At 39.2% G+C, this 21,144-nt stretch overlaps 1 protein-coding gene across 2 annotated transcripts in view; it reads right to left on the minus strand.

Moving 5' to 3' along the window:
• Nucleotides 1-21,144, minus strand: part of LOC117426176 (histone deacetylase 4-like) — a 278,893-nt gene that overhangs the window by 247,944 nt on the left and 9,805 nt on the right. Inside the window, exon 2 of one of the 2 annotated variants that reach the window (XM_059033462.1) lies at nt 7,720-7,996. The exons of the other annotated variant lie outside the window; for it this stretch is intronic. Within the exon in view, the coding sequence (XP_058889445.1) occupies nt 7,720-7,747 (28 nt within the window). The 5' untranslated portion in view covers nt 7,748-7,996. The remainder of the gene's footprint in view (nt 1-7,719; nt 7,997-21,144) is intronic. 2 annotated transcript variants of the gene reach the window in all.

Here is a 21,144-nt window from a genome sequence, read left to right on the forward strand (position 1 = left end):
CTCTTTCAAACACAGGCTGAGGGTACTAGTTAACTATCCCCTGCAGAGAGAATGTTACCTACTTACTAACTCTTGTGAAAACATGTGGTAACCATATGACAAGAAGTACCTAATTATACACACAAAATTTCTGGGGCTTTTAGTTTTCATTTTTAGACCTATATTTTCATAGGCTGAACAAGGAAACTAAAATGACTCCTTTTATATGTGTTTATAGGTCTTGCTTTTCTTTCATGTTTTTGATATAAACACATTTTGATTTTATTTTGTTTATTTCCTTAGAAATCATCACTGCAGTGAATTGTGGGATTGTAGTTCTGGTTAACCTCTAATTAAATTCGACAAAGAAATAAAGTACATCTGCCACTATGCACAGCGGAAGATAATTCAGTCAGGGTGATTAGCTCTTAAGGTATGGTTAAGGAAAGGTGACTTGAATGTGATGAATCAGTTCTGTTTGCGAGCTTCGCAACATATTTTCAATGTTAGTTTACGGCCTTGGTATGGCAGTAGGCCGGAAAAAATGGCAGTGCCCCAGATGAAAGGAACATGTTCTTCCAATAGACTTCAAGTCTCTCAATGTGGAAGTTAATTGCCATTAAATGGTACTCAATTGTAACGGTTGAGGAAAAGTGGCTTTCCTTGTTGTGAAATTAGCAGATTAATTAATAGGCTTGTTCATTTAATAAAAAAAAACTTAAAGGGAATTTCTCAGAAAGAGTAACTGCAAATCCCTAACTAAGACCCAATGAAATCAACTCTACATTTAAGGACCCACAATAACCATGGACAACAACGTACCTTTTGTTCTGAAGCCTAGTAATCTAGTACAGAGCATTTGCCAGTTTTTCTTCCCCCATCTCTCCAAAACAATGATGGCAGGTACAATACTGCTCGGTCTGGTCTCATAAATCTAGATGTCCTGCCGCATGCCAGAAAACTCCTTGAGCTCCACAAAAAAAACCTTTATAATACAGCATTGGTTTTCTTTGATTAGCTTATATTATATAATTATGTTTTAGGAAAACTTTAGTCTCCAGTGTGACGCATGGTCCTGTTACGTTTTCCTCTGTCAAGTCTCCACAAATGGAGAATATTTTTTCTAATTATTTAGTTATCGTTTTACAGTATTTTTAGTTATAGTTACAATTACTAGTATTAACGAATATGATGCCCCTCCCACACACACAGTGACAGCACCCATTTGATTAATGCGCCCTTGTTGACATGAATTTATTTCCTGTTTTATGTTAATAAATAAATATTAAAACATAAAGCTTTTAGTAGACATATGCTTTCATAAAGTACTATTACAAAATACTACGATATGCATTACTATTACTAGCTTTTATATACTACTATGATGTCCTATAGTATTACTATAAAATACTATAAACTCTATAGTATACTATAGTACTACTACACTATACTATAATACTACTATAGTATACTATAGTACTTTTTGGTAAGGGTATAACTAAAAACAAAAGGCAACCTCGTATGCTTTCTTCCCTGAATTGTGTCGTTTGTTGTACCCTGTATACAACAAATGATCCACAGTAGACTCAAGTCTAGTATCATTGTGGGAATATCACTACACCTCGGTTGCGTTGTGAGATCCGAGGGATAGCAGTGTCTTCACCCAGCCTGAGAAGTGACAATAAACCCCAACGACACACACCCTGGAGCACCATATTGCGATTATACAATAGCTATGAGGTCCTTTGAAATAAAAACAACTAACAAAAACAGGTTTAAAGAGAAGAGTGGCGATGTCAAGAGATATCACCGCAGCTATGACATCATATTACCCACTGAAATAAATAGGAGGAGGATTCTCGTCATTGTATAATTGTAGGAAACTGCTGCCCACTGGCACAACTGTCAGAGAGAGCGATTGAACAAATAAATATTTTTTAAAAAAAAGTGTGGTTCTTCTAGCACAAGGTCAAAACACGTGGGCAGGCAGGATGTGTCTTGTATGTATTGTATCCATTTACTTTATAGATTTGTATTTATAAAGGTACTTACAAGTTTCAGTTTTGTATAAAATTGCTGGTTTTGTTATTGATCACATTTTAGAAGAAAAAAAATGATCTTAAACTTAAATGGAAAATAACATCCTCCTCATCAGCCCACTTGATTCTGCTCCATAGAATGCGCTTTTGCAAGGTTGCATTCCGTGGCTAGAAGTACTTCCACAAATCATGACATAGTCCTGAATTGATATTGTAAAAATTTATAGGAATTGAAATTATTATTATTATTTATTTCTTAGCAGATGCCCTTATCCAGGGCGACTTACAATTGTTACAAGATATCACATTATTTTTTACATACAATTACCCATTTATACAGTTGGGTTTTTACTGGAGCAATCTAGGTAAAGTACCTTGCTCAAGGGTACAGCAGCTGTGTCCACCACCTGGGATTGAACCAACGACCCTCCGGTCAAGAGTCCAGAGCCCTAACCACTACTCCACACTGCTGGCAGCACATTTGTAAATTTTCACTTACTGAATATATTTTCCTGAAAAGATGTTGGAAAAGGGTGTAAAAACACTTTTCAATAATTTGTTTCAGAGATATTGGATTGTTGTTTTTTTCAAAACGGGTTAACGAGTTAATTTGTCTTACTGGACAAGGTCAAATGTCACTGTTGCTTGCTCAAAAATACAAAATGTACAAACTTATCAGCCAAACCACAAAATCCTTCAAGTGGAATATCCATGAATAAAGTTATACCCATATACAGAGCTCTCTTTTGCCAAGGACTGTTGCAAACCACTGTATGTAAGGAGGCAGTGTGGTCCAGTGGTTAAAGTCCGGGGCTTGTAACCAGAAGGTCACTGGTTCAAATCCCACCTATGCCACTGACTGACTCACTGTGTGACCCTGAGCAAGTCACTTAACCTCCAATTGTGCTCCATCCTGCAGATGAGATGTTAAATCAATGTCCTATTGTAAGTGATTCTGCATATAATGCACAGTTCACAGTCTACCTCTGTAAAGTGCTTTGTGATGGTAGGCCACTATGAAAGGTGCTATGTAAAAATAAAGATATTATTATTATTACTACATCTGCCTGGCTATTGTAAATACACTGGGATTGATACAATAACAGCGCTGCTGTGTCATTGGATTTCCTATGGTACAGCTGTGCAGGGACTGCAGCTGGGTTGAGTTGTATCTCCATCCTGGCATGATGCTCTGCACATCATCCGTGACAGCCCTTTGGAGCAATAATAAAGCAGAGTGAAGAAGAAAACAGATGATAGAGAAGAAGCGAGACAAGGCCCCTGACATAGAAGAGATATAAAAAATAAAATACAAAAAACAGATAAAGCAAAACATATCCACTCAACACTGTGGGTCGTTCTAGTAGTACAGGGAATCAAATAAGACTCCTATTGCCTAGCAGTTACTATGACCTTGATTAGCCACAGTGTACAGGTAACAAGCTCAGGTGTGTCTTATTAAACTAGTGGCTTTAACTCTAAAAAGGTAAAGGAATGATTAGAGCAGCCAAAACTGCAGTCTGCTTTAGTAGTATAGGGAAGATAACTCCACTAAATTGCATTCCCTAAATTAAAAAAAACTTACCGTGTTAATCATTAAGTTCTGGGTATGCAGTTTCAAAGATATACCTATAGTGTTCCTTAAGCCAATTACACACCAGAACTAATGCATTATACCCTTAAAAACGTATTGTACCCAGCATTCATTTCAACAACCATTTCCAAGATATAAATGATTATGGCACAAGGGCAACACTGCTTGTCAACAGGGATAAGCGTCTCCTTGAAGGGGATTACAAGAAAAATTAAGCTCACTGTACAAGATATCAAAAGGCAAAAAAAAAATAATTAAAATCACCCTGTACCCATTATTTTATTACTGTTGGCCTACGGGAGTGAGACGTGCTTACTATTGTATAGTACTATTGTGTTTTATAACAAAAGCTATTGCAACTAGCATTAATGAGTTAGACAGCTAAGGCAAAATGGTCTGTTGTACAAGACAGTACAGTTTTAAAACAAAAGAGAATTGCAGTACCCGTGCCCTCGGGAGTAAAGCTTTGTGGGCTATACAATGAGGTGCGATATAATGACAGGGGTTATTGAGGTATTAAACGTGACCACCAGTCAAGTAGCCAATGCCATACTGTACACTAACAAACAAAGGACATCAGCCAAATACAGCAACTAACCAAAAGTTAAACATACTCAGCATACAAAACCTTTGGGGTACACCTTGTGATACAGCTTTCTGTTGTATGGGGGAGAGGGGCAGTTCATATATTTAAGATTGGGGCGTTGCCTAATTTTTCACTATCGATATATCGTTCTCCAAAAAAGCTGATGTATAGATTAATCTAGTGACTGACCTGCTTAATATGTGGATTGTGTTGCTGCTTGCAGTTGGAAGGGAACAGAATAGCGATTGGTAAGTCAATTTGAATACTTGTTTGCTGATATAACTACATCAGCTGGTTGAAGTAATTCATTTTCTATAGTATTCAGAGCTGTGGTAGATTGAAGTGAATTTAGATAGCGTGTAAACTGGACCAGCTCTAGGCCTGCAGGACAGTATAAATTGGCAAACAGTGTCTTAGAATGCCAGTCAGTAAAAGGGCCACACATCCAAGGGCAGTCTGAGCTGTGGCAGTCAGAGCGAGTACAGGTAGAGCGAGAACCTTTTCCAAATCTCTCCCAATGGCTACTAGAGGCCTCATTCCCACTCTGACACCTATGTCTGGATCCCCTGGACACAGCGTGCTCACTCTTTCTTCCCTCCTAGAATGAACACTGGTAAGTACTTGCTTCAGATACCATTACTAACGCCCTCTCCCCCTGTACTGCCTGCTACAAACTGTAAATTCTCATTCCTAAATTGCCATTCTCTGACTAACACATCTCTGCTTCTCAACAAACTTATAACTGATACTAATCTTGATTTTCTCTGTCTAGCAGAAACCTGGCACTCTGTAAATGATAATCACTTACTACATCTATCCACCCCAAATGGCTACTCGCTCTTTGACAAGCCACGCCTCGCTGGTAGAGGTGGGGGCACTGCTGTGCTTGCTGCCTCAACTCTCTCTTTCCCAGCCTCTTTGTTTGAGCATCTCGCTATCAAGCTCCCCTCTCCCATGTCACTCACCCTTGCTAAACACACTAATACACAAAACACGGTCACAAGTCCAAAATGAGTGCTGTAGTGCTTGTGGTGCAAATACAAGTTATCGTGATCAAGATGCAGTGTTGTCTGGGTTTGTGCAGGCCTGTAGCGACAGCTCTGGATCGTGTTAGCCGTCTAATAATAACAAACAAGTAGATTTTAGACAAACAAATATAGATTTTACGTTCTCCTTCCGGTTCAGCATTTAACCATACAAAGGAACAGATCACCTCGCTACGTCCCCTTATATACCGTCAATCACGGCCCCTTGGTTAACGATTGCAACCACTCCTCCAATCCACGGCTGCCACAACGTTTCCCTTCCGGGTCGATGATTTAGTGTACCATAGCTCCGCCCCCTTTCTAGATGGCGGACTCCCGGGGGGGCATCTTTTTGCTGAGATACATACAGTGTTCTACTCCGTCTACCGTTTGGGACAAAACCGCACACAAACCAACATCCGACTCATCGGTGTAGAGGATGAAGCTCTTGGTGAAATCTGGTATTATGAGAGTGGGGGCCTGGCAGAGTCTCTGCTTAATAGTATCAAATGCCCCCTGACATTCTTCTGACCACTTAATCAAATTTGGAGAGCTCTTTCTGGTGAGGTCAACTAAGGATTGACCACTGAGGCATACTTGGGGATGAATCTATGGTAATAATCAGCTAACCCCAGTAGAGACCTCACCTGAGCCTTGGTTTTGGGGATTGCCTGGACTTTGGTGACAACTGTTTTGGAAAACTCACATTTTCTCAAGTTGGCTGTCAGCCGGGCTACCCTTAGAGACTGAAGGACGGCCGTAATCCTAGCCAAAGGCTCTCATCAGGTGGAGCTGTAAATGACCACATCGTCAATATACGCTGCCACAAGACCTGGTCCATCAGTCTCCGAAAGGCAGCAGGTGCACCATGTAGCCCAAACGGCATGGTTATGAAATGGAACAGCCCTTCAGGAGCTGAAAATGTGGTTTTCTCTCTAGAACTGCGGGTTAAGGGGATCTGCCAGTATCCCTTTATCAGATCCAGAGTGGAGATAAATCACCAAGAATTATTCTGTCTCTGTCACATGTACATATTTTGGTTTTAATTTAAGAAATGACTGACACTTGCTTACAATCTGCCCAGCATTGCTGAATACCTGCTCATTAGAGACTGACGTTGACGAGATGCTTAAAACTTCTGACCAAAGATACAGCTTTTGGTCACACAAATCAGTTGTGTTACCGGAGTATCCCAAACATTACCTTCTTTACTTTAGAAAATAACTGCACAGATCCAATCCCATCAGTAAACACTCACAGGGGGCGGGGCAGGGGGAGGTGGTTAGCTCAATCGCATGTGGATTCAGGGAGTCAGACCTGATGGCAGCAGATAAGCTCTGCACTTAATGCAAAACATAACTGCCGATTGCAAATGTAATAAAAAATAAAAGCTTTCCTTTGCTTAAACCCTTTACACAAAAACGCTACACGGGCTTGACTATCGATAGTTGTCAAATGATACGATGCATCGATAAATCGATGTATCGCCTCAGCCTTAAATATATTTAGGGTTACCAAGGTATTTAGAAAACAAAGGACTGTGGGTAAAAAGAGCTTCTAGTGTATTTGGAGAATCTGGCAAGACTACACACACACACACACCTTTGAGTTCCTGGATGAAATGCCCTTTTGTAAATTCAAATCATATTGCACATATTGGCAATTGGGGGAAAAACAGGCCTTACTCATTTAGAGGAACCTCAACTAACAAAGCTTACTATCCACTAACACAGAAAATAGATTTGCTTCCTTGGAGCTGTAGTAACCTGTCACTGCTTATAAGGGTAAACCTTTCAACACTGAAAGACTGACATCATGTCTTAATCCCAATACAGACAGATTGAGAATAAAACCATTAGCCTATTAGAAGAAACCTGTGGTAATCTGGGGCAAGCCACCATACCATGCAATACTTGATTGGCTTAAGGAAAACAACAGAGGATAGGTTTAACAATGGGTTTAAAATAGAACAGTACTGCTGGGCCAAAGCTCTGTCCTGTAGTAGCATCAAGGAGACAAACAATGCTAGGCTCCTGCCCCTCTTGAAAGTGGGCATTCTTAACTAAGAGAATGATGCAGCAACCAGAGTTTAATATTATAGTGAATATGGTAAAACATAAAATGGTCACATGAATGAGGAAAAAGAGAAGTGACTCTGATCACTTGGTTGTGTGTTTATGAAAATGCAGCAGAATGCATGTGAATTATCTTAAGAGACTTTTGCATAGGGCACCATGTTTGCAATTGACCTATTTTGCATTAAACAATCTGCATGCACTTCAACTGTGGCGAACATCAAAAAAACAGCTACAGTATTTATTTGATGCCACTATATCATTTTTAGTATTTGCTAACCCAAAATAGGTTCTAGAACACGTTGTTCACTTCTTATAAAGACAAACATGTAATAAACAGTTGACAGAACAGTGGCATCCATTGGCCAAACTCACACACCCAAAAAACAAGCAAAAAGTGATGCGCCCTGTCTTACGGTACCTGGGGAATGGCTTTGGGAGCTCATCATTGAAGGGTGTCCTGGAGACTCCACTTGGAGGTCGGTCTTTCCAGGGGGGAGAGAAAACCCAACAGAATAGCCAAGCTCTTCGAGCCACACTGCTCCTCGGATACATACAAGGGAGAAACCATCCACTGCGTAAACTCCAGGGGGGTGGCCTTTGTTCACCAACACACCCGTCCTCCAGGTACGGATAATCCAATCCAAGTACGACAAGTCTGAAGGCTGCTTTTATTGATTTATTATTGTATTCACAACCTGCGTTTTAAACGGAGAAAAGGGAAAATTACCCACAGGTTTTGTCAATATTCTCTTACAAGTGAGACGCTATCAAGAGCCAGTAAAGACTGGGTTTCAGTCCAAGCTCACATACAGTATCTCCTAAGCCACTCCAGTGCGAGAACTCAGTTGATCTAAACAGTGGCCGATATGAATATCAGCGTCATTAGATAATTAAAATTGAGCCCTTTGTGTACCAACATTATGAATACCAACTTCTCTAACATTGCATGGTAGTCTTTTTAGTGCATGGGTTGTCAAATCTGGTCAGTCCAAGTCTGAGCTCCAACCATATTTTAAATTGTTCATGAACTAAGCATTCATCACGGTCCAAGATAATTATTTTATTTAATACCTAGTATCTTTAATACCTATGAGTGGAATTATCATCCTGCTTCAGTGTATTATCTAAGGAGTACTACCATCACCCAGAGTCTAAAACTGCAGTGCCCCACAATAACTCTCAATTTTACACAAAGAGACCATTCCTCTGTATTGTTTACTGCATTCTTCCATAATTTAACCTCTTGTGCACTCTGCAGAAAGCAAACATTCCCCAATAATAGTTTTAGTTTTACTGTTGCTATAGAGACACAAGCTGACTCCCCCATTAAACCTGCTTGCCAGTGAGTCACTCTGTGAGCCACATGGAACTTTCAGTAGTAGGAGGCTAATGGCATCACTTCATTATACTGCAGTAAAACATACATTCATAAAGGCATCACCTTTTTTTACCCCTAAAATTGTGTTTTGGGTATAATTTTTTACAGGAAACCTCTCTAGACCTACAATATACAGTGAAACAACAATCTTAGCCTGGCATAAAGTCTAATAGTCTGTTTAAAAAAGTAACAACTAAGCAAATTATTTCACAGTGTCTACCACCAGTTTTTCAGTGCCCAATTATTTTACCCCAAATGTTGTCCCCAATTTAGAATGTCCAATTACATTCCCTCACCGCAGCAATTCCCCAAACAGTTCGAATCCCACGACCAAGCCAGTTGCCTCTTTACACCCAGGAACTGGACAGCAGATGCCTGCGAGCTACCAGCTTCTGAAGGACAAAGGCCAGTCCTGCAGGCACCTGGCCAGTAGGGTCAACTGTAGCGGGAAACAGTCCTTGCTGGTTTTGCCTCCCAAGCTCACAGGACACCATAGCTAATGTAACACTCACTCTGGATTCCCCAGCGAAGACCAGTGACTTCGCACAGCCAGGAAGCAAACGTGCACTCCCGACTGTATGACACACCCAGCACGCCACACAGCTGTGCTTTTACCAGATGCACCACCTCTTTTTTTAACCTTGTGCATACTTTACACTAGGGTTGGGCAATATACCGGTATCATAGTTGTACCAGTATTTTTTTTAAAGACGATCAAATATCAGGAGGAAAGAATTAGTTGCAAACAGATAAAAAATAAGCATATGAAGTGTCTAAAAGAAAAAAATATATATTGGTCTGTTAATTTGAAGAAACTAAATCTTCTAACATAGGTTTCGTTTCTTCCCCCTGCTCAGTTCATGTCCCGTGGACTGATCCATTTGAACTATAGGGAGGTCTCAAAAATAGAGATTGGTATTATGATTGGTATTATTTTTATTACATTATATTATTTCCATTTTTAATTAAAACATACTAATATTTTATATAAAAAACATTAAATCAATCGGGTCACGTCCAACTTTTAAAATAATTTGTTCAATAGCATTGACGAACCCTCCCCAATTAGCTAAACGTAGATAGTCTGGATCTTCATACAGTCTCTTTGTTAGATTGTCACATAACCTAACTAAGGCTACTGCTATGAGTGAAAGTGAAAAACAGCAAAACTTCATCTCATTCTACTGGAGATGAGCTGATCCCTAAGAAAGGAGCATCTTCAGTGGTTTGGTGTTTTTTCGGATTCAAATCAACAGATACTCAGCAAAGTACCATAATTTGTAAAGTATGTTTGAAGGCCGTGGCAGTAAAAGGAGGCAACACGTCCAATCTATTTCATCAACCGAAGCAACAACATCCTATTGAATACAGTAAACGCAATGAAAAAAACTTGCAACCTGAAAAGCCTACTAAATAAGCTGCCAAAAAAGGCGAAATACAAACCTCTATCTCAGAATCATTTTCAGATGTTGTGCCATATGAACCAAGCAGTAAACGATGGAAACAAATCACTGATGCAGTAACGTATCACATTGCGAAAGATATGGTTCCTATCTAAACTGTAGAAAAAGAAGGCTTTATTAAGTTGTTGAAAATGATCGACAAGAAATACGAAGTATTTTTTCACAAACAGCTCTGCCAACATTGTACAATGACTGCCGTAGGCGAGTAACCAAAGAGTTAACCAGTATATATATTTTTTTCCAGTACCACTGACCTGTGGTCAAGCCGAATCACTGAGCCATACATTATCCTAACAGTACACTACACCGATTCAGATTGGAATTTAGTGCTTGCAAACTACGTACTTTCCTGAAGATCACACTGGTGAGATAATCGCACAAGGTTTGCAAGATGCTGTGTCTGACTGGGGCCTGAGAGAACAGCAGCAAGTCTGCATCACTACAGACAACGGCTCAAACATCGTCAAAGTTACAGAACTAAATGCGTGGCATAGACTTCAATGTTTTGGACACAGGCTTCACCTTGAGATCGGTAAGTCTTATTTATTTATATTAACAACTTTTAATATTGAATATGAAATTATATTTACATGCTAATATTTCTGTTTTTATTTTAATAAGCATATTTTTGCTTATGGCCTTATGTTAACCCTTTCCGGTCTGACATCATCAAAAAGCCGTAAAACACAGGTCTCTAGTCGTTTTTTCTCCGGAAAAAGCAGAGAAAACCATTCAATTGCCGAGTGAGACCGATAGGAGCCAAGAGAAGCCTGAAAAAAAAGGTGCGGATCTGAGCAATACAAATAGCCCCGGCACCACAGAGATAATACGGACATAAACAAAGAAGATAGCTGCTTCTGCATCCAGCGGTCAAAGAATATCATGGACATTTGCAGAGCTTTTTGAGATGTTATAGTAATAAAATATGACTTGGATCGCATTATTGAGGAGTTTGGTGATAAAACGAGTGATCAGGAGGTGATTTATCGGTATGCACGACTATGAAGTAGTATGTGAAAAATACAGCGAACAAGGGGTGGGGCAGGGCTGGAGATGCAGTACTGAGTGTCCTGTTAATATGCAGTGACTTTTAAACCTGTTTTACTGTGAAAAAAAAATACTTTTAAACAGCACATCTAAAATAAACTGCGTGTGAAAATAAATTGGACCTGACGCGCCTGAGACGTGCTGAATAAATGGACCGCAAATGGTTAATGCTGTTAGAATGAAATGAATGTTTTGTAAACGATTTAAACAGAATTAGGAAAGTTTGGGACTGCTTTTAAAATGTAGATATTATAAGCAGGTTAAACAAACTATACACAGTGCCTCGCACAAGTATTCACCCCCCTTGGACTTTTCCACATTTTGTAGTGTTACAACCTGGAATTAAAATGGATTTAATTGCGATTTTTACCATTTGATTTACACAACATACTTAACACTTTGAAGGTGCAAAATATTTTTTTATTGTGACACAAAACTTAATTAAACAAAAAAAAAAAAGACATTTGTTGGTTGCATAAGTATTCACCCCTCTGAGTCAAATCTTGGTAGAAGCACCTTTGGCAGCAATTACAGCTGTGAGTCTTTTTGGGTAAGTCTCTACCAGCTTTGCACATCTGGATCCTGCAATTTTTGCCCATTCTTCTTGACAAAATTGCTCATGCTCTGTCAAGTTGGATGGGGACCGTTGGTGAACAGCACTTTTCAAGTCTTGCCACAGATTCTCAATCGGATTGAGGTCTGGGCTTTGACTGGGCCATTCTAAGACATTCAAGTTCTTGTTTTTAAACCACTCCAGTGTAGCTTTGGCTGTGTGTTTAGGGTCATTGTCCTGCTGGAAGGTGAACCTCTGCCCCAGTCCCAGGTCTCTTGCAGACTGAAACAGGTTTTCCTCTAGAATTTCCCTGTATTTGGCTCCATCCATCTTGCCCTCAATCCTGACCAGTTTCCCAGTCCCTGCAAATGAAAAGCATCCCCATAACATGATGCTGCCACCACCATGCTTCACCGTGGGGATGGTGTTCTCAGGGTGATGAGCAGTGTTGGCTTTGCGCCACACATAGCGTTTTGCGCCAAGGCCAAGGCTTTGTGGAGCGTCCGGGTTATAGTTGTCCCATGGACGGTTTCTCCAATCTCAGCTGTGGATCTCTCCAGCTCCTTCAGAGTTACCATTGGCCTCTTGGTTGCTTCTCTGACTGATGCCCTCCTTACCTGGTCACTGAGTTTTGGTGGACGGCCTTCTCTAGGCAGAGTCGCGGTTGTGCCATATTCTTTCCATTTTTTAATAATGGATTTAACAGTGTTCTGGGGGATGTTCAAAGTTTGGGATATTTTTTTATAACCCAACCCTGATTGGTGCTTCTCCAGAACTTTATCCCGGACTTGTTTTGATAGCTCCTTGGTCTTCATGATGCTGTTTGTTTAGATATGCTCTCTAACAAACTCTGGGGCCTTCCAGAAACAGGTGTATTTAATCTGAAATCATGTGACACTTTAATTGCACACAGGTGGACTCCATTCAACTAATTATGTGACTTCTATAATTTGTTTATTTAGCAGACACCTTTATCCATGGCGACTTACAGAGACTAGGGTGTGTGAACTATGCATCAGCTGCAGAGTCACTTACAATTACGTCTCACCGAAAGACAGAGCACAAGGAGGTTAAGTGACTTGCTCAGGGTCACACAGTGAGTCAGTGGCTGAAGTGGGATTTGAACTGGGGACCTCCTGATTACAAGCCCTTTTCTTTAACCACTGGACCACACAGACTTCTGAAGGCAATTGGTTGCACCAGAGCTTATTTAGGGGTGTCACAGCAAAGGGGGTGAATACTTATGCAATCAAGACTTTTCAGTTTTTCATTTGTAAATAATTTTGAAAAATATGTAGATTTTTTTTCCCCACTTCGACATTATGGACTATTTTGTGTAGATCAGTGACAAAAAATCCTAATTAAATCCATTTTAATTCCAGGTTGTAACACTACAAAATGTGGAAAAGTCCAAGGGGGGTGAATACTTATGCAAGGCACTGTACGGTAAAGAAATGTACTGTTTTGCATTATTATTATTATTATTATTATTATTATTATTATTATTATTATTATTATTATTATTATTATTATTTATTTCTTAGCAGACGCCCTTATCCAGGGCGACTTACAATTGTTACAAGATATCACATTATTTTTACATACAGTTACCCATTTATACAGTTGGGTTTTTACTGGAGCAATCTAGGTAAAGTACCTTGCACAAGGGTACAGCAGCAGCGTCCCCCACCTGGGATTTAACCCACGACCCTACGATCAAGAGTCCAGAACCCTAACCACTGCACCACAATGCTGCCCTTTGCATACATTTTCTGCAATAATATTGAGTTGAAATTAAAAGCAGGAGTAAATTGCATCTGTTTTTATTATTATTTTACTAATGGGATAAAAGGAATATCCGTGTCAATTTATTTAATAAGCAGATTTACTAGCTGGTTGTCATTTCTCTTGCACACAGCAGCATTCGCATGCCTAGATTACAGCTTTACATTTTTGGTAACGCTTTATATTGCGTGGCATAAATTAATATTAAATAGACATTCAATTGCATATTAAATTAATGGTAAATTAATATTTAATAAATATGCAATAGCTGGTTTCTTGCTAAATGTTAACCAAATGTCAATTGAAAATGTAATTGCATATCATGTCCATTTATATTCTGTTTTGTTACCATTGAAAATATGTAATAATTTCACAGTTTACATGTCCTTATTGAAAATACAGTTAATCTGACTTAAATGTTTAACAAGGAATAATTTAACAATAATTTAATATGCAATTGCATATCTATTGCATATTAATTTATGCCATGCAATATAAAGCGTTGCCATATTTTTATATAAATTATTGATACAATTTTTTGTCTTCTTCCTTTTAAATAGAAAATAGCATTAAAGATGATAAGTGCATTGACCGTGCCATTGGTATGTTAAAGAGGCTGGTGAACACATTCTCTTACAGCTGTGTGATAAAGAGAGAAAGGATCAATGTTGTAAATCTCCCTCCCAACCAGAAAGGGCGCTGTGCAAGGATGGTGGTATGCTGCCTCCTAGATGAACCACCTTGACGGTAGGTGTAAACTGGAAGGTGACCATATAGGGGGAGTGCGTAGTTGCAAGCACCCGGAACGACTCCATTGCAATCAGCTGTGGGACGGCCCTCTATTGGAGAAACCATGGCGACGGGTTGATTGCAGGGAGGAGTTTGTGGGTACAAAGAGGAAGCAGCTACGTCAGTACGCCGCCTTGCGCTGAGAACGTAACCTCCAGCCGGAGCAGTTTTGTTTATTTTGTTACATGTTGTTTTGTGTTTGTGTTTCTAGAGGAGAAGGAGCCAGGGGCTGTAGCCACGGAGCCAGCCCACATAACCAGAGCACTACCCTCACCTCACGACACCAGCACCCCCCTGCTAATTGAAGAGCACACTTTCATGCACAGGACTGTGGATTGGGGATTACTGAATACTGTTTGTTTTATTTTTGGTCTGCAAGCCAGCAGTGTTTCCCCCCGATACCATTGCTGGTAGAGGGGTGGTTATTATTGTTTATATTTAATAAACACAGACGCTTTGGGAGGAATTACTGTTTGGACTGTCAATTTATTCACCACACCACTCGCACCTACTCGTTGGGGATCACGGCAGCAAATAGTTCAAAGGGTGCTGGAAAAGGAAAAAGCGATCACACAAGTCCTAGCTTCAGACAGAAAAAACAGGCACTTAGTACCTACATGGCAGGACATTGGCATGCTTGATTCATTGAACAAGGCTTTGAGCCCATTGATGGGTTTTACAGACACTCTGTCAGGTGAAGACTATGTCAGTGTGTCCTACCTGAAACCTGTTTTGCATTTGCTTAACAATAATATTTTGGCTGCTGAGGAAGATGAGACTGAGCTCATAAAGTCAATCAATGAAAGAATTTTGAATTACTTTAATGAAAAATATTCTGACTCAGACACTCAAGATCTACTTGATATTTCATCTTTTATTGACCCAAGATTCAAGATGGAGTACATCAGCGAGGACAAGGCTGCATCAATCAAATCAAGAGCAGTGTCAGAGGTGGAATCTCTGCTAGAGCAGGAAAGGGGCTTCGCTGGCACAGCCAGTCACACTGGAACTGAATCAACTGAAGCAAATAAAGGAGCACCAGCTTAAACGAAGAAAACCATGGGCAGCTTTTTCAAATCAAGCACACCACTGATGCCAGGAGCTACTACTACCTCTGTAGTTTCAGAATATATCTGGAAGTAATTCATTATGTACTTACACCCTTGGCTGACAGTGAATCAGATCCATTCATCTGGTGGAAAGCTCAACACATAAACTTACCTAGACTGAACAAACTTGCAAAGAAGTATCTGTGCAAACCAGCAACAGGTTCTCCATCGGAGAGACTTTTTAGTACCTGTGGTAACACTGTTACTTGCAAACATACAAAACTAAAACCTGATGCAGTTGACAGACAAACCTGTAAAAAGCAGGGCAGGGCTCTGTGAGTTAGGAGTAACTGGAGAAGAGACGGAGGCATTATTTAATTGAAAAAAAAATGTGGGTTTTTAAAATTGTTCTGTAGGTATATGTTTTTAATTGTTGTGTAGGTTTGGGTTTTCAATTGCTCTGTGGGTTTGGGTTATCAATTGCTCTGTAGGTTTGGGTTTTCAATTGCTCTGTAGGTTTGGGTTTTCAATTGTTCTGTAGGTTTGGGTTTTTCAATTGTTCTGTGTGTTTGAGTTTATTGTAAAGCACAGCATACATTAAAAATGCAAATCCTTACATGTGATGAGTTCTTCACGCCCTCTGCACCACCCACCATGTTACAAATAGTATGCAAGTACAAAAAAATGAATAAAATAAAGTTTGATAACAAATTTTAATATACCGTGATATTTTGTTTGGACCATATCGCCCACCCCTACTTTACACTGTTTACCAGACACCTTTAAAAGTGAGTATATATTTTGTTGTTATCTGAGACACAGTTTTCTCTGTTTCAGTGACACCTAAAGTAGAAACAAATGTTAACTTTCTTAATAAAACACCTTTATACAGTGGTTTGAACTTGAATGCACCCTTTAAAGGCCTGGTCACACAGGCAACTTTTGTCGACAGCAACAAGAGGAACACATTTGTTACCTGCGTGTTGCCTTGCATTTTGCGGTGGTCACACGAGAGACAAGCATGCAGTCGACAAGCTGGCAACACACAGGCAACAACGTAATGCAACCCAATCATAATGCACGTTTTTGTCACGAGACGTAAACATGCTGCAAAGGAAGACTATGATATAAAAATGTACTAATTACATTAACAAACCTGTAGTTCCTTAATTAATTAAAAAGGTGTACATTAGTAGGATTATTAGTTACAGACATCACTCGGATATTTGTTACCCAGATACACGTCAGTCGCGTTTTACTGCCCTTGTATTAAGAATAAAATCAATCTCCATTATATATATGCAACAAATTAATGCACTTACTCGTCACATGCGACTTCAGAATCTGTCACCAGTTTTCTGATACAAAGCCCATCTCTTCAATGTTACAATTTATTTGAATATCCGTCACAGCTCGCGGTTTTTTTTTTTCTCTTGCATGCCATTTTTATTGTGCAGTTTCACAGCACTTCCTGCATTTTCACCTGACAAAAATGCAGCCAAAACAAAGCTAACAAGACAAGCTACGGTAATGTAACCGTTAATCGGTAAACAGTTTTAGATACTGTGATGTATTTTTTTAAATTAACCAGATTTAAAAGTATGAACTGTATTACAGTCCACGTGTCGTCTTTTGACAAGTGATATTTTCAGAATTTTTCGTTTTGAGCAATAATACTTCTGTTGAAAATATAGTACTGTACCAACAAAACCAATACAGTTCAGCTGTGTATTTTTGATATTGTATCTTTTTTTGTGTTCCCTGAAAAACAAACAAGGGTTGGAACAGGCCAAAATGAAATAATCAGATATGTATCACAAGCTTTTAACCACCACTGAAGTTTTATAGGGTCACATATGTGAGTGCTGACTGTAGTAGGTCTACATATTTAATATGCCAAACATAATACATATATCGGTATTCATTATCCTAAACAATGTTTTCAATACTGTACCTTTAATTCTAGGCTTTCGAGAGCAAGAAGGCAGACCTGAGATTTTTTAATTTCTTTTTTTCACTTCATTTACTGTTGAAATGAAAGATGTTATGATTGGGGATTAATGTAGGAATGACAGGCATACTGCATACACGGCAAATTAATTCAAAATAAAACACATTTTTCAAAATATGCTATGTGTATTTTATTATTGTAGCATACATTTATTCATAGCTTAAATATGTTATTGTGATCGTGGACATTAACATTCGCTTATCCACATACACACTGTATTGCATATCTATAGACTACATTTAATTAATTGGATGAAATGCAGGAATCAGAATGTACCATATACGCTGTCTGTTTGGTCTTCTATATCCTTATTATCATGTGACACTACTATCAAATATGATTGGCTGGTATTGAAAATGTTGCCGTTGTGTCGCCTGAAAAACAGAACATTGTCCCAAGTGGGAGACACGTCGCCAGGGTGGTCTCACGAGGCCTTAAATTGGGGGGCTAATAAAGTACAGTAATCGCCTCTCCAAATCCATCCTACCTTAAGCACTTATCTCAAGTTTAAATGGCATATCAGTGCAGTTTTGTGTACAGATTGACTAAACCCAACATGTACCCGTTTAGGGAGCTAGTTTTAAATAAAAAGCCTTTAGAGTCAGTCCTAGTTGTAAAACAGGGAAAAGCAGCAGGACTAAAAAGGAAATTATGTTATCAGAAGTACTTTCCTTTACAAACAATTTCTAGATAATAACAGTAAACAAATAAAAGCCCTTCTGATATGCCTAGATGCTGTACTGTAGCACCTGGAAATGACACATTTGAGAAGGGAACAATAGGCTCACAATACTCAGAGCATTACTGATGGTTCTGCAAAGCAGTCGACCAGAAAAGCTCAGTAATATTATGTAACTGCAGACAGCTGCTCAGTTCAGGAAAGCACCAAAGCCTCTTTATTTACTGCAGTTGTAATTTTCAACAATTGTCAAATGCTGAAAGAAAATACTGTAGAACCTTCAAAAGCTACAGTAGCTTCACTCTATGATTTAATAAATATCCATGAAGAAAATATGCTGCCTGCGTTTCAGCAACATTTGAAACAAAGGGCAAACAGAACATGAATGCAATTGATATACAGTATCATCATCTTGTTGCTGCAAGTGGTAGCTATTTGTCTCAAAGTGTCAGCTAGTACTGTCCCAAGCATGTTTTAAAAGGGACGGGAAAAAGCTTCCTAAACATTTAAACATTTAAATGTTAACATGTTTTGAATGTTTGTAACCACTCGGATAACCTACTGTATAGCAAGCACACTGGTAGTGTAAAATAAATAACTAAATATTAATGTTTATAAGACTACAATGTGTGCAATACGGATGCTTACGAAATAGAAATGAAATACTGAATATTAAACAAATAACCATACACGGTATAGGTACTACAGTATTAACACTAAAGTAACATGTAAACATTTAGACTAAATTGGAAACATTTAATGTTTGGGTAACATGAACACATTTAAGCTCTGAACTATCAACACCATCGCTCCTACAGCTTAAACTTCCTTTGAGTAAGATAAACAATCCAGCCTGTCACCAACCTCAACTTCTAGTAGAGTGTCTGACTCTGACAAGCTTTACTATTTGAAGAATGTAGCTAATAAATACAAAGGTATTACATTTCAGTGTGAAACTGAACATAGTTTAGAAAACAGCTTTATATACCAAAAATTTGTGAAAAATAGTAGCCTAATACAAATGTGGTTAACACTTTTTTTGATGAACTGAAAACAGCCCCCATCTGCTCATAACTTCCTCCCACGTCTCTAACTGCATTGTTGCCAACATCTATGTGAGCCACGCATTCATACATTCATGACATTAATGGCCACCCACACAGTTGTTACAAGACAATACGCGCTCTGGAAATGACATTCGATAATATTCGCTATGTACACATTTATGTCCATGTCAGAAATCTCCTCCCTGATCTGTGACGAACAAGAACAGTGTTCCCCCGACTGGATTGGTTGGAAATTCGAAGGGGACGTGTCTAAGGGTATATCAGGGGATGTGGCGAAGCAATCTGTTATTTTGTTATGGTTACAAAAGGACTTGTAAAGGAGAACTGTGATTTAACTGTGAGTGCTTCGTGTTGTTTTGTATGTCTCAATAACTGTGTCGTTTGTCATTTGTAGACTGCAAACAAATCCGGGAGCTGCCGCTAAAAAGCCAGCATCAAACCCAGACCACACTGCACTGCTGTTTCACCATTATTGTATACTTCACCACTTGTACTGGGAGCACTCACTTGGGAATTGTGATCATGTATGTGTATGAAGTGTGTGTTAGTATTATTTCTGGACTGAACCCTGTGGGTTTTAACTGTGCCATACACATTGTTGTGTAGGGCTGTTATTATTATTTGACGCACAACAAAGAGCTGTTTTTCACCATGAACTGTGTCGTGTTTGTAATTATATGAGCACTGCACCACCTCTACACCTGCGCACTGCAAACCACTTTGCCACAGTACAGTACCTGGAAAAGGATAATAAATAAATAACCTTAGACTGCACATATCCGACTGTATAAACACTACAGCTGACCTCTCTATTTGAGATGTGTATAACTTGTGAGTGCCTTGTTGGATTGATCTAAAAAAAAAAAAAAAAAAAAAATTATATACAGCTTGTGGTGAGGTGGCCCGCCCCTGTGTGTTTTATGTTTTATGTGGTGTGTTATTGCTGGTGTGTATGTATTGGTGCACGGGGTATAAATTGGGTTATATAGCACGGGTGAATTAAAAGGTATGTTGGTGTGTGAGCACGGGGACGTGTGGGGGGGGGGGAATAGTGGATGACAGGGAGGAAGTTAAAATTCTCCCTGCAAAAATACATGGGAATGTGGCTGGAGCTGTGAATTGAATAAGTGATTAAATGATTAATCACGGGTGATACGGACTTGGTGTGTTCAGAGGCGGTACAGGAGTCACGAGTAGGAGAGAAACCTACAAGTAAGCAATTACTATGCGTGCTGGGTATAAACCAGCACAATACTTGTTTGTTTGTTTGTTCCACATCTGTATTGTCTGCTTATTTTGGTCACCGTGGCATTCAGTTTTGTACCAGCGTTTTGTTTTTTGTTTCGTTTATTTATTATTAAATCTGCACACCAGCGCATTTCACTCACCATTCTGTGTCCTGCATTTCCTGGCCTGATGTCACCACATGAGCCATCGTGTCACATGGCTTCACAATGGTGGAGGTGAAACAGGCAGTTATACAGACAGCCATAAAAACACTGGCTGACTATTAATAGATTTATGAGCCTAACAGTAAAATTTGCAAGCGCACATTCCTATTCTGCAGTGGCAAACACCCTCTTTGTTAAGTTCTGTGTTTATTCAGATTATTTTTCACATATTAAAAAGTGTCCCGAACCCCCCTGCAAAGTTTAGAATTAAACACAATTTAATTAAAAGATCCTTTAGTACATTTTCTGTTAAACATTTAGCACTAAATGTATTGTACAACAGAACCTTAAAGTTAAGAACAAATCAGGAATGGAGTGTGGAGTCTGAAATGTAGGTGATTCTGAAACTTGCATTTCCAATAATCTATTATAGGCTGTGACAAAGTGGCTGAGTGGGAACAGGTGCAGAAGTGATGCAGTGCAGTAATTAATCAGACAGAGCCTTGTAATGCAGTTCGGAAAGTGTGCTTTATTTTTATCCAGGCCACTAAACAATAATCCCCGGGCAATACACAGCAGTGTGTACTGCACGGGGTAGACAATAATGGGCTTCTAGACCCTAAACAATAAA

The sequence above is a fragment of the Acipenser ruthenus genome, chromosome 11, assembly GCF_902713425.1.
Source record: "Acipenser ruthenus chromosome 11, fAciRut3.2 maternal haplotype, whole genome shotgun sequence".
In the NCBI taxonomy this organism is placed as follows: Eukaryota; Metazoa; Chordata; class Actinopteri; order Acipenseriformes; family Acipenseridae; genus Acipenser; species Acipenser ruthenus.